The 14891-nt window shown below is 37.4% G+C and overlaps 1 protein-coding gene across 1 annotated transcript in view; it reads right to left on the bottom strand.

The window, feature by feature from the left end:
• RSU1 (Ras suppressor protein 1) overlaps nt 1-14891 on the bottom strand; it is a 102320-nt gene that overhangs the window by 72322 nt on the left and 15107 nt on the right. The window contains exons 4-7 of the mRNA XM_002193448.6: nt 8340-8460; nt 5253-5371; nt 3685-3767; nt 3299-3413 (exon numbers count right to left, since the gene is read on the bottom strand). Of these exons, the coding sequence (XP_002193484.1) occupies nt 3299-3413; nt 3685-3767; nt 5253-5371; nt 8340-8460 (438 nt within the window). The remainder of the gene's footprint in view (nt 1-3298; nt 3414-3684; nt 3768-5252; nt 5372-8339; nt 8461-14891) is intronic.

The raw sequence follows: 14891 nt of genomic DNA, 5'->3' as shown, positions 1-14891 counted from the left end.
TAGTTACATTCCCTGGGTAATTATTTAGCTACATCTTGGTGAGTACTCTGCACCATATACCACTCTTACATTCCCGATTCTCCTGAGAAAATCTTTTATGTGGCACATATGGGTCCACCCAGATGAACAAACAATGAACTTAAAACACATCACTGATGTGACTAATAGCATCTACCATTTTACATGGTTTTTGTTTCTAGTCTACTTTCTTTCCAAACTGTTCTTATTGTTAAATGGTCAAAACACACAAAGTGACAGATTTAGTGCCTCCTTGGCAATTTATATAACTGACTGCAACTCTGTTGTTGCAGTGAATCATGATTTATTTGTCTCGCAATGCAGCACATAACCTTTTAAATGTTGGGGAAAAAAATGCCAGTGCCTCTTTTAAGTTTATATATGACTGCCCACCACCATTTCTCATGAATGGGGTTTTGAGAGACAAATGATAAAAACAAGCTGCAAATTCCACCCACCTACTCCCAGCCATTTCCTGTGTTCATCACTCACATGTACTGTATTTACAGAAAAGCATCTCACCCAGGGACCAATGCAGTCTTTCAGTCCTCTCCTTTCCTCCTGGGCAGGAATATTTCTCTTAAATTAGCAGTAGGAAATCGCTGCTAAACACAACAGAGGATAATAGTGATCTCCCCCAGCCCTGTACTGGTGCCACCTCAATCACACTGGATGACATTACAGACGGACTGTAGGAGGTTATTTATTGGTATCTCCACTCCAAAGTTGTGACCCTGAGGCCTATCTGTGGCCTTTTTCATACCCTATTCTTCATTCCTTCTTCTGCACTTATTTACATTACCTTTAAAAAACAGTTTAAAGTAACACATACATCCTTCTCATCATTCAATTGTGCCCATCTCCATGATAAATGAACATTCAGTGACTCACTGCTGTCCACCAGAGACTGAACTAAGCTAGTCAAAAGCCTTCAGCAGCTTTAATTATGAAAGTGATAATGAGAGAGAAAAGATTGTTTACTTTGGATGGAACAGGAGTAGCTCCAATTAATGCAAATAGGACCAGCTCACTGAAAAGCTATTTATCCAAAATGCACACCAAGAAGTATTTGGATAGTTCTGAGTACATTATAATTCAATTTTAAAAATTTAGAAGGAAGAACTCGGACAGCAAAGTTCATTCTCCCTCAGATGGTATTAGCATGGCATTAGCAGTCCATGCAGTAGGTTGTAACCCTCTCATGCCACCTTTCACTGGCAGACTTTAAAACTGTCTCTAAAGGGGCGCTTCTCTAAACTGTCCTGGTTTACAGAAGGGAAACCAGGACTGCAGAGATTCATTCTTTTCTATGGTATGTTCCCTGATCTCAAACAAGCCTTCCAAATCCTAGTCTGGTGTTCTGGTCCCTACATGAGTGCCCAGATGCTTAATAAACAAGCAGAACATTGTTTTCCACAGTAAATATACCTGCAATTTGGACAAATTACAAATCTAGACTTCAGTGTAATGTTCTCTGGAAATACATGCCAAAATCTATTTTAAAAATTTGAGATGGTTCTAGCATTATCCACGGCATAGATTACAACAGAAATTATGGCAACTGATAACAAATGAGGATCTTGAGTAACAGCGTAAAATGATGATTAATTAATACATGAAAAGATGAGTAGAGTTTACAAAATATCTTTTGAGTAATGAAGAACAGAGGCAACAAGGACTTAGCTGTGTCAGTGAACCTCACCTTTATCAAATGGGGCAAAGTTACAAGTCCTTTTTTCACCAGATTGTGATATTGTTCTAAAATGCAAAGAAATGCTTAGGGGAAAATATTTCCCTTGGCCATCCTGAACTTTGCAGGTCAATACAAAATAAATTTTGAGAATTTTATTTCAAACACTTCCATTTGGGATGGATTTTGATAGTAAAACCATTTAATGGGGATTTGTTGCTATGTTTGTAAGGCAGCAGCACGTTTAGAATATTTAATTAGCCAAAGAAGGTGGTTAGACTCAGTACACTATTCATCTTCCACGTTCTGAAAAAACCTCAAAAGCTATAATTTAGGAAGTACAGAAAAGTACACTTACAGACACTACATGCTCCTGAAATGTTATTGCTGTTCTGAGAAATGATACATAAATATGACTTTGACCAAAACCTAAAGAAAATATAGCTGTGTCAAAACAAACATCTGAAATTGAAGAAAAAAGACCAACTTTTATCCTCTAGTAGTATGGCAAAAAGTAAAAAAAACCCATAGTGGGCAAAAAAAGCATCAGAGTCAAATAAATACCTTTCTGAATTCACAGAAGAAAAGTACATTGCTCTATAAAACAAAAAGCATTCATTGCATACTGTCACATTAAAGTAATAAGGGTCAATGGATCAAAGCAAGTTCTTATGAAAAAAGTAATTTTACTTTATCATGCTAATTTCTGGCCCCATCCTTCTGAGTTTTGGGAAGTATTATGTGATTTGTACCAGTAGAAACAAAGAAGCTTCCCCATTTAACAGTTCACAATAACAAGAAACAAGGAACACACCCTGTGTTTCAAAACAGGTGTTTAAAAAACAGGTAATTGACACTACTACATTATTCCCAATGAAAATACTTTTTTAAATTTTAAGATTAGAAACCAATTTCTGGCTTTGGGCAAACAGGAATCATGCCCTTCACATAAAATGGAGTACTGTAATGCAAATCCAGCAGAATCAATAGTTAAGTTTCAAGGAAGAACTTTACTTCATAGGTTAAAAGAAGCCACTTATAACTCTATTCAAATGTACAGTATCACAAACTCAAATTACATCAACCAGCTCCATTCCTTTAAGTTAAAGAGCTGTCAGCTCCCTAAGAAAGGCTATCAAATGAAAAACAAAAAAATCCTCCAATTTAGCTATATTTTACTCTACTTGATCAAACTTCCACTTTGTCACTAAGATGCCACTTATGTGATTGTCAATTTTGTTTAATATAATTTTAGCTAAGCTAAATAGTGTTCTCAAAACCCAGTGAGAGATAAGAATGGGTTTGCTGACCCAGGATTTATGATACATTATATAAAGTAAGGTGCTATATACAAACTGGCAATCAGGTGTACTAATACACAAGAAAAATGCAACATGCAATAAAATAATAAAACAAAACACATGTAATCTTCTGGCTCCTCCTGCATATCCAGAAGAAGTGAAAAAGTGAGTTTTTCTCAGGGGAAAGTAAATATTAGCATATGTGATGACTAAAGCATAATCATTTCAGAGGAAATCCAGTTCATCATCATTATTAGTCAAATAAATAAACGATCATCCATAGTCTTACCCAGTTCTGGGGGCAGCACAGTAAGACGATTTCCCTGGATATGCAGTTCCTTAAGCTGGGTGAGCTCACCAATTTCTTTAGGCAGTGATACCAGGTCATTGTCTCTAAGACTCAGCTAAGAGCAAATATAAATTCAGTCAGAATGATTTTTGGTTACCATAAAGCAGTCCAAAAGAGAGCTCCACTCCCTCTGCCCCCAGATTTCTCCTGAACGCTCAATCCTTCCAATTTATTTACAAGTGCCTTCTGGTAAACAAGACACAGTTCCAGGTGTAGTGGTCTATTCCTGCAAACCTATCCTACTACTCCTCAAATTGACTGGATTCCATTCCTACAAGTGTTGCAAAAGTGAATTGATTTTCCAAGAATTTAGATAAATTACTTACTATCTGCAACTTTGTGAGCTTCCCAATATCTGGCGGCAGCATTTCAAAATCGTTGTCACTTAGATAGAGTGCACGAAGGGTGGCTGCAAATTAAATAGCAATATATAAACAGGGTGGCATATAACCCAACCATTTGAGGTCTAATCAATAAAAAGGAGTCAGGTTTGATTAATAACCCTGACTTGGTGAAAAGCCTTTGACATACCCAGGGCTCACAATAATAACAAGCAGGTCAAACTTAGATTTACTGGCTTATTATATTGTTGGTGAGTTCAGGAAAACATCTATATTCAAAAGGACTAACACAATTAACAATTTCTGCAACAGTAGACTCTGGCAGATTCTGGCAAATAGCCTGAATGCTCAGATATTAGAATACAGCCATTACTCTTTATTATCCCTGATTCTTATTTATTACATCAATTTGCATCCTAAACAGACATTTTAAAAAATTCTGAGTTTTTTCAACAAATATACAACTGTGTTAAGATCTATAGAAACCACACTGGGAAAGAGATCTGAAATGAAATACAGAAGACTCCAAGGTATAATTTGTAATTTCCATGCAAACTCTCAATGAAATTAATCAAAAAAAGATGACCCAGCACAACTATGCAGCTTGCTATTACTGAACAAGCATATATGACAGGTGGAAAAAGGAATTAAAATGGAGACTCACAAAGAACTGTCAGGTGTAGCAGGAGAGAAGGTGGTCAGATCAGCAAAACCTCTCCTTCCCACCAAAGGAGATCCCATTTGTCTTACGTAGCTCACTCCTCCTCTTCTCATTTCACTAAATGTGACCATTTTTAATAATGCTGACTTAAAGATTTCCCTGTGCCAGGTTACAATCACAACATCCCTCAGAGAGCAGCACTCCTCCTCTCCCCTTGCCTGTCACTTTGATGCTGAATGCACTGATCCTGAAGCCACTTCAGCACAGTACACAGAACAGCAGAATCACTGAAATCCAGAAAGTGCCAGAATTCAAGTTGCTTAGGCAACCATAATGCAGCCCTTTTGCACATATGCATTACAATACCTTTCTGTAAACTCTCTGGGTATATATTTTTAACATATGCAAAGGTCAGCTTAACTCCACCATTCTTCTGACAAGCTTTGTAACATTAGCATATGTTTTAATGTACTGGACACCTCAACACCCACATGCTGTTAAAACTATTTTGGTAATGAACTATCAAGAATACATTTGTTTTCAGACTCAACAAAAAACAGTTGTGTTGCAAAATGGTTTACTTTCCCCTGAGGCTTGCAACCCTCCATGATGTTTTAACCGAGTATGGGACCCAAGGAAGTATTACTCAGAAGAAAACGTAATATACCATTACTAAGTGAGTCTTCTTGCATCCAAAGGTGTCAGGTGACAGTATATCAGTGATAAAAACTGCCATGCTGTGCAGAAATATTCAAGATATATTAAAAGAAAAACATAAATATTAGGAAAAATATCTGTATTTCTATTTTGGTCTGCATCAAATAAATTTCAACTGCAAAGAGCAAAGCACCATATCCTGAAGATTTGTAGAGTTTTTAGAAAAGTTTCTTACTCAGATAGAAGAAGTTTCCTGGTAGAGAATTTTCATTTAAGTTGTTGTAAGTCAAGTCAAGAACTTCTAGCGCTGGTAAAGAGCCAAATCCCCTTGGCAAGGTGTTTAACCTGTTCATGCTGTAAGTAAAGGGAAAAAAAGAATATGGCATCAGTATTCACTTCACCTAACAGAAATAATACAGGTCACAAGGATTTGGGTTTTTTTTCCTAAAAAATTTAATATATGCCAAGATTTTCTCTTGTATTGAAAAGGGTTTGATGCTTCAAGATACTGAGCAAGTCTTTTGCAATGCAGACCTTTTTATAACCTCTCATTCTCATAAATATACTCAAAAACTTACACATGCTCAAGGGATCCTATCTGTAATGTCAATCAGCAGCCACACCCGAAACAAAGCACAAGGGAAAGAGGTGTCATAATGCCAAACTCAGCTTTAACAGCATTCCATGGAGAAAGCTGGTCCTTGGTAGATGACTTCTAGCTAAACTACAAATTACCCTTTTGCACACCATGCTGACCATTTTTCATTCTGCCATGTAGTTCTTCACCATGATACCAAACACAAAGGGGAATGCCTCTAGTGCACAGTATTTATGTTCCTTGATAACTGCTGCTCAAACCTATTCTTAAGAACAGCAAACCTGTGTCACTACAGAACTATTAATGCACATGGAGCATGAAGTAAATAAAATGTCAGTCCTGTGACTGATAAACCTTAATCTAAATACAGCTCAATCAGCCAGCCTTATGAGGGTTTTAGGACAGCAGTTCCCCCAGCCAGAACAACACAAGGACATATAACAGAAGGAAGAGTTTTCTGCAATAACCTGGAGCAGAAAGGTAGAGAAAATGGTCACTTTTCTCTGACTGCAAGAGCTTGAACAGGATGATCCAGATAATCACTAGAGCTGCTACAATAACGAAGGCAGACACATGGTTGGAGATATCTTCACAGAACCTTACTGTTTGTGTATGAACTGCTTGTGTATGGCGGTTTAGCACTGAAAAAGAAAAAAAATTACCTACCAGCTTCTTATTAATTCTGCTGTATATTAATATACAGTAAATATATACCTGGTGTGTATGGATCTTGCTTCAGTTGTCACCCAGGTTTGAAAGCAGAACAAAGAGAGGCATCTTCAGAAAGAGCCTGTACAGGTAGCTATTGTCAAGAGCAGGACTTTTTTCTTATGTCAAGACTGGAAACAAACACAACCTTTCAGATGTTGTCCCTAAACATACTCTGAATTTGATTATCTTCTGATGCAAAAGTGATAAACAACAGACACTGAAGTCAAGAGGAGATGTTATGTGAATGTATGAATACCTGACACTTCAAACTATAAAAGCTCTAGTCAAAGTATTGACAAAGTTGAGCAACCAAAAGTAAGACCATATAACCATGTGAGCAGAGTCAGAAGAAGCACATATACCATTTCTTTCACAAACTCAGAAAATAACCTCATTTTTCCCTACTGTTCTGCATAACCCAGCCCCAAAACAAGAACCTGTGGACACCAGCTCTCTGTAGCTAAATCTAGACTAAATCATTCTTTCTCCTCATCCCCAGTAAGAGGTCCCATCATAGGCATACAACTCATATTGCTGCTGTAGTATTAGCAATTAAAACACTCCACTATTGCTACTGCAGAATTGTCACTGTTTTAAAAACTGGTCTTTCTATAAAACAGGACTAAAGACAGCAGCTCGTTTTCCACTAGCAAAAAGGGTTTTTTACCAAGCTGCCCTAACGGCCTTGCCTTTTGCAAGCAAGGAACAGAGAGGGCAAGAATGTTCTCCCTACTGACATGAGGCAAATGGTATCTATTCTTTGGCAGGGACAGAGAACCAGCTCAAAGTTGCTGCCCAGCACTATTCATCCTTGCAGAAGTTCAAACACTGAGCTTGTGCCTCACCTACCTTCCAAATGTTACATTTTAAGCCTTCTGTGCAGCAGTACACCTTTTCTCTTTCCACACCACTTGACCCTTCCATGCCAAAACCCTCCCAAAAATAACCTCTGCTCTTATTCAAGCCCCTCTCCCCTAAGGGGCTCTTCTGAAGCTCTCTAACACACGCACTGCAGATGACATGAGGGTTTCTAGGCTGTCTGTCTCCTGAAAAACCTACCAGAGCAAAAAAGTTTCCTCATCGCTGACTCCAAGGATGTCCAAAGCAGAACCCATTTTGCAAAGCTAAAACTGAGTGGTAAATCTTGTGCCTGAAGACCATGTGTAAGGAGGGGATTAAGATGGAAGATTAAGATCTTAATCTCTAAGACTGTAGGCCACATGATACATGAAGGTAGAAAATGTGTTTCCAGACATGAATGTCTGTTGTTCCAAACACCAGGTTTTTGCATGACATTTTTTTCATTAATGCAGATTAGCATTTCACCTATTTTAACAATGGTCACTGCTTTAATCCATAGGAAGTGCCCAACTTCTTCCTTCATATACTGCAACACCTCTATATGCCATTCCAAAAATATGGCTCTAACCCCCAAAATACAAAGAATCAGGATTCTTAATTAATATCTACTCTTAAAAGTGATTCAGAGGTTGAAACAGATATTAAGGAAATCTAGAGATCTACTTTGACCAAAAAAAAGACCAGGAAAGACAGATCATCAATAAAATGTCTATTGGCATTCCAACAGTTCAAGATGCAATTAAATTATCAGCACTTCATGGAAGTATCTAAAACAGAATACACAGAGCTTAGCCAATATTTTTTTAAACATCAGAACAGGAAACAGAGATTGATTCTTATGCAATAACCACAGAATTAAGAGGCAGTTGCTACAGAAGTCATCAACTGCTCAGTTTGACTGTAGTATTTGATGAATATGAGTTGCTGCTGTCCTTACATGGTTTTGAGTACACCAGAGTAAATGCTTGATCATTTATGTTTCTGTTTATCCAGAATATTAATTGAACACTCTGAAGCTGTAATTCCCAAGTTATCCTCAAAACCACTTTCAATAACAAATTTTACTGTCAAAAAATGAGAAGTTACAGGTTCAGTTGCGACGACATTTGGTAACACCTCTATTACAGCAAAGTTTTGCATTAAGATACGCACCCAAGGTTCAGGTGTTTGAGCTTCTGAAGGCTGCTTATCTGTGTAGGCAGCTCCTCAATCTGGTTGTTGAAAAAGTTGAGCACTTCTATGTTTCTCAGGTCTGCGATGTTTGCTGGCACAGCTGTGGAAAGGTTTCACAGTGAGAGACTGCAATTAGGGCAAGCTACCCAGACTACAGATGCTTTACCAGCACCTAGTGTTTGCACTGTTTGTACTGTGGCTGCAGCACAGAAAGCATCTCATTATTCCAATAAAAGCCAAGTTTTTATCCAAAAAGCCTCCTATCTGGAACCTGTTCTCATTGCTGAGAGCACTCGTTTTGTCCTCTTCAAAATTACTACCAGAACTGTAAGATATTTTGACTAACAAAGACCACTGAAGAGAGAGAGAGACAAAGACAAGTGCTCTTACAGACTAAGAGAAGCAGGTTGTCCTCTCAATTCATGTAGCACACACAGGTCTCAAAAGAGCAGTGCCTGAGAGACTTGGATCATGACATTATTTGAGTGGAGAAAACATTAACGATACAAGTAGTTACACCAAGACAGCAGTTGTACTAAAGGTCTTTAACAACAAACATAAAATAATCCCTCATTTTTAGCTATGGCCCATTCTGCTTACTGCTTAAACAATTTAGTACGCAAATTCTTGGCCATTTAAGATACAACAAAATTTACAAAAATATTAAATTCAGCCCTAAACAAACTGTTTAGCCAAGCCCATTTTCAGTTATCTCCCATGAGTGATAAACTAACTGATCAATACACATACATGGTTACAGTAGATTACCAACAGATCAATAGCTGGTTGTTATTATCTAGAAACATGAACTATAAGGCAGAAACACAGTATGAACGACTGTGCTAATGAGGTTAAAAAGCATGCAGATTTGCATCTCTTCTCCCCTTAAACTGAGTGAGACTTAAACAGCCAGCTGAGGTGTAAAGGAGGTTGGCAAGTCACCTGCACTGAAGCTTGCACCTGTGCTCAATATTCACCTTGGTTCAGTCTCAACTTTGCATCAGGAATCCACAAAGTGCTCATCTAAATAATTAGAAGGCTTTATGAGGCCATGATTTTTTTTTATTTGTTGGTATGAGGCAATCTCAGTCTTAAAATGGAGTCAATAATGTTTACAAAGCGGAACATTGCAGTATGTCACATTTACTAGATTATAAGTCTAATTACAATGTGAACAATAATGTGATCCCTAACAAAGACTCTAATTATACTACATAAATATTACTGTTGAGGGCCATATTCATTGCAGGAGGTTTTTAGTAGACTTTTATATAAAGTCATTAAGGCAAATCTGAACATTTAAAAGACCTCCCTTGGAGGTGTTTTCCCAGTGGTCCATACTTATCTGTCATTCAATGAGAGCGAGAATTATGTGCATTCACAAACTAAAGGGTATTTCACTACTACTGTTATTTTAAATTATTCCCTAACAGAAGTTAACTGAGAATTTTAATTGGCATCATTCAGCTGTTTCCAGCGTCAATATTTCACCAGAAAAGTAATTACCAGTATTAAAATATTTTCCTTTCAGAAATTAGACTTCATAATTTGACTTTGATGAGATGCAACAGACAAGCAAATGATGTTTCTGATCTTCTCAGATACCGAATTTATGAAGACTAGGAATCAGAAGTACTAAAAAATACAGTTTTTAGTTTAGTCAAAGCTTTAATAATAGAAAGACCAATACAGATATAATACTGTCTCCTGATATATCTGTTTAATCCCCACATACTGTATTTCATGTTGTGAATGACACTTAGGATACTTTATATCTTTGTTTTCTTCAAGATATACTAAAAGCTGCATTGGTAAGCAGGCTGAGATGAAGAAAGGCTAAATATTTAGCAAAGGATTTAAATGAAATGCTTTTGTGTCTTACCCTGTTAAATCAAAATGAAAAGCCCCAAACCACAACTGTATGTTTTGGTTTGGATGGAATGCCTGGAGGTATTTTGTGAGAAGGAAGAACAGAAGAGTAGGTCAACACTAGGCTTGTAGTAGGGAAGACAGGACTTTTTCCTGTAATAGTTTATTGTCTGATACAACAATTCAAATTAATTTGTAATATAAATAAATGCTCTCTTGTATTCAATGAAAATCAGAAGACTGAATTTAACTCCTGTACTGATCTTGTAGGTAAACTGCACAAGATCAGTAGCTTCAGGTCTAAAGATCAGTGGTGGTCAAGCAAGGCTGACTAGGCATATCATGCTCTCTGCTTTGAACTTCACATGACCCAACTACCATTCCACTACTATGCTGCAAAACTCTTCCCATATACATTTGGCAGCCTGCTGACTGCCAGATCCTGAGACATTCATGTTCTGGCAATGCTGAATTCCACTCGAGTCTCCTTCTCACGATGAGCTGTGAGAGTGAACTGTCAGCATCCTGGTTCTGTTCACCCACGTATTTACAGCACGATCCGCAGTGTCTTAACAACTCTTCTAAGACCATCTGCTGCCCAGTGTCATTAACAACTCCCCCTCAGCAAATGCTAGTAAAATTTGGCAGCCCAGTGCCTTTGCGTTCTCCTGTGAAGCTTCAGTCACATCATGAAGCCCCATTCATATTAAGTTTCACTTCACAACACCAGGGACAGCTTCCCCTTGTTCAATACTGGAAATTACATGCAGTGATTCACTATGACAGCTGTAGACTTCACCTTGATTTCAAAGGTTGGTTGACAGTGAGAGACAGGGCCTATAGGCTGCCCACAAAGAATAAGACGACTTTGTTCATGTTTCTGGAAATAAGGATTGGCAACTTGTTTATTTCAAAGCATTTATGCTCTTTTTGCCCTGAAGTTAGTGGCAATTCTTTAGGCACTAAAACATCAAGTTCTCATCAAGTTTACTTGAGGCAAGTTACCACATTTTATTCCTATACAACCAGCAGGTCTTTAAAAGTTAACCAAATTATTTCCAATACAGATAAGAAGGATTAAATGCTACTATTCAATAACTATGTAACTCCACAGAGTAACTTGGATCTGAGTCTTAACTCTTTTTCAGCATTGAGAACCAGAAGCCAACACCAGACATGATCTTTACTAGAGGTCTGATGTTGCCCTCAGTTGGGAGAGCAGGCACTGGGTTAGAAGCACAGCTTCTTATCCTGCAGAGCAACTCACTTAAAACACCCACATCAGTGACAGCAGCCTGGAATCACATGTCTCAGATGCAACCCTTTCCCATAAAGCAGAAACTCAAGAGGTTCTCATACCACTACCTAGAACTGACATGCAAATCCAGCTCCTTTTCTATACCCAATCTCTGACAACAGATGAAGAGCACAGGTAACTGAAAAGAAGAAATGAAGTCCATTATTTTCCCTCTAGCTCCACTCAGTAACTCCTTTGCCATTCACACAGATCTCAATACAACTCCTGTGGTGGCAGGGCCCCTTCATGCATCTGAAAATGCACAGGCTTCAAAAAGTGATTATTTCTGAAAATTGTCACCAAAATTATTTCTCTTAAACATCTGTGAAGCCCTGTGAAACAGCAATCCTCACAATTTCCAAAGTAAGCAAACTCAGGTGTTTGCAAAATTAAGTCTCCACTGCCTTTTACCCAAAAGATGAAATCTAGTCTGCTTTTTGTTTGTTTGTTTAGTAAAGACACTAAATTAAACATTTCTGAAGATACTCTTGGTAAAAAAATCTGTATCAAAATTTCCTTTACAGTTTGAAACTAAAATAAAAAACATTTTAGATAAGGAACTTCACATGAAAAAAGAAAAAAAACTAGAAGGGTCAATAAATTACCTAACTGAACAAGTGAATTGGATTTAGTAAAAATATAAGTCTCCATGAGAAGAACACACCATACATAAATTGCATTAAACATTCAGTTCATTTAAACTTTATTACTGAATATTCAAAATAAACATTGTCCCAGTGCTGCTTAGAAAATGCTATATGTAATACTTCATTATACATAAAATGGTGCACGAATAGGTTTGCAATCTCCTCAACAAATATGAACCAAAGGCCACAGAAAATCTCCAACTGAAATCAGTATTTTTTGAATCAGACATCAAGAGAAATAAGAATTTTAATGTTTTAATGTAAGATTAATTCCTTTGGCAACCACATCCTTAGAAACTTTGAATAGCTGCAGAATCCCTAGCTTTTTCAGAATGTTTCTTTACTTAATGAAGTGAATTTGCAGTACCTAGGAACATGATGTTCAGTAGTACTCCAAACCTTTACAGGTTCTAAGGGAATATTTATCCAAAAGAGCTATTAAAATAGCAGTACCTGACAGAAAATATATTTATACAACTATGCCAGTTTCTCATTATACTGTTCCACTGGAAAGCTGGTCAAGAGTCACACAGAGTAAAGAGAATTCAATACAGACCTTTTAGACTCCAATCAGTCCATTGTGGATTTCTTGCCAAGAGCAAGAACCCACTTTTTAAGACTAAAGTAAAACCAGAGTGCTATACAATACAACAAACCCAATTCTGTGGACTTGCTAATCCAGTTAGCATCAACAGGAAGCTTTCATGAGTAAGGATCCCTTAGTGTAAAGGTCATGAAGACATGAAATGTTACTCACATTTCATGGGGGAGGAAGAATTTAGAATACTAAATATATAATGCATTCTGTGCACCCAATATAACTGTACTCACAGAGCTAGAGTCATGTTTAGATTAATTTGACAAGAGTTCTGTTATACAGAAAGAGAAGCAATCAGCTTCACCAAAATGAAAGAGGAATTAGCAGAGGGAAAACACAACAGTTTTCATTTTAAATATTCATAGGCATGCTGATATCATATTTGGCAGCTAACTGCAGAGAATCCTGATCCCAACTGAAGCATACAGTACTTAATTTACACACTATGTAGTTCAAGTTTCCCATTTTGCCCTCCCTTCACTGTTCCAAAGATGGATATTAATCTTCCTCACACTGAAAACATTAAAAACAAACTTGTCTCCTTTATCTCCAGCTCTTTTCAGAAACCAGCAGGGTTTTTTAATTTCAATTATCTACAGAAGCACTTCATATATTAAACTATTCTTATGAACATGTTTAAATTATACTATAGCTCAATTTGTCAATAAACAGTATTCATTTAGAAGCCAGAGTCTAAGGAGAGAAGCAGTGAGCACAAGAAAGACTGAGAAGACACTAGGAATCAAGTGACACCTAGTGAAGAGAAAGTACAAATCTGTTCTTCTCTGAGAAGAGAGCTTATTATGTCAGTTTGGAGAGAAATACTAGAAACCAAGGGCTGAGGTTACTAAGGGATTACTAGGTTGAAAATACATCACCTAACTGCAAAGAACTGAAACCACACCAGAACAGCTCACAAAAATTTGATGCTTTTTAGCATTTTTAACACCATTAGGGAATGGTGTGAATAAGGTTATAAATAAAAATGCAGATATAAACACACACTTCATTTCTGCAAATAATTTTGAAGAGAACAAAGTACTAGCCAAGCTTTTTGAATTACTGTGGTCAACCACAGCATCTTCATCTTCAATAACTGCTTTGTGAGAAGTGCACAGTTCAACCAAGACACTTGCTGTCTTATATTTAAGTCAGGAGAAAAAAAACAAAACCATGAGGTACACCACGCAAAAAGTTGAAGAACACAGGCTACAAACCCTTATTACAGGTGAGATTATCAGTGTGTGTTGATCTTCAATAGCAGATGGTTAAGAGAAATAACTGCTGCAGGACAAAAGAATTTTAGTTGATAGTGTTGAGATTTAATATTGGGCTTCCACCAAATGCAAACAGTATCACTAAATGCCAGTGAGTCTCTTTCAGGTGTTTGAACTGTTTAAGCATGATCTTTTCAGAGTTTCACACTACTGCACAGTTGCTGGCTTCAGATAAATCAACCCATCTGAAGTTCGTTCGGTAAGTTCACCTTTCCCTTCCTCAATATTCTCTTTACTTCAGTCTATTTAACATGTTTTCTGCAGTTTACAAAAGTTTACTAACCAAAGATGTCCTGCTCACCAGACCTTGAACAATTACTATAAATTACCCTGAAAGGTGTGGATCACTTCAGCCTCTTACTCAGAAGTATCCATTTACCTGTGTGCCTAGCAGTGCTTATTTACAAAGTTCTGCTTTCAGTGTGTCTAAAAAGTTTTTATGATTTCAGTTTGCCTTATTAGCCAGTATTTGGAGTTTAAACTTTTTACAGCACTGAAATGTTTTTAGAAACACACATAGGACTATTTCTCACTGAGCCTTTCCCCTATTCAGCACTGCAGACTGCTGTGCTGACACTGCTTAGTGGGGACACCAGCCTGTCCTCTAAACACAGGGAAGAGGCTGCAGTAAAAAAGCTCACTGCTCAAAAGTAGAGTCAGCACATGTGTTTCTTGTTCCAGTTCTCAGAACTGGGAATGAATTAAGCTCCCTCCTAGTCTGAGCTCCCCATACCCAGCACTTAAAGCCACCTCCTCAAGTCTGTATGGCACAGAGCCCTCCCTGTGCCTCTACTTTAGCGTAACCCAGGCTTCAGGTGACTTAACATTTAATTTCCAGCTACA

The sequence above is a fragment of the Taeniopygia guttata genome, chromosome 2 (assembly GCF_048771995.1).
Source record: "Taeniopygia guttata chromosome 2, bTaeGut7.mat, whole genome shotgun sequence".
NCBI lineage: Eukaryota > Metazoa > Chordata > Aves > Passeriformes > Estrildidae > Taeniopygia > Taeniopygia guttata.
The sequence above is the reverse complement of the archived record's forward strand: the minus strand, read 5'-3'. Positions and strand labels throughout refer to the sequence as shown.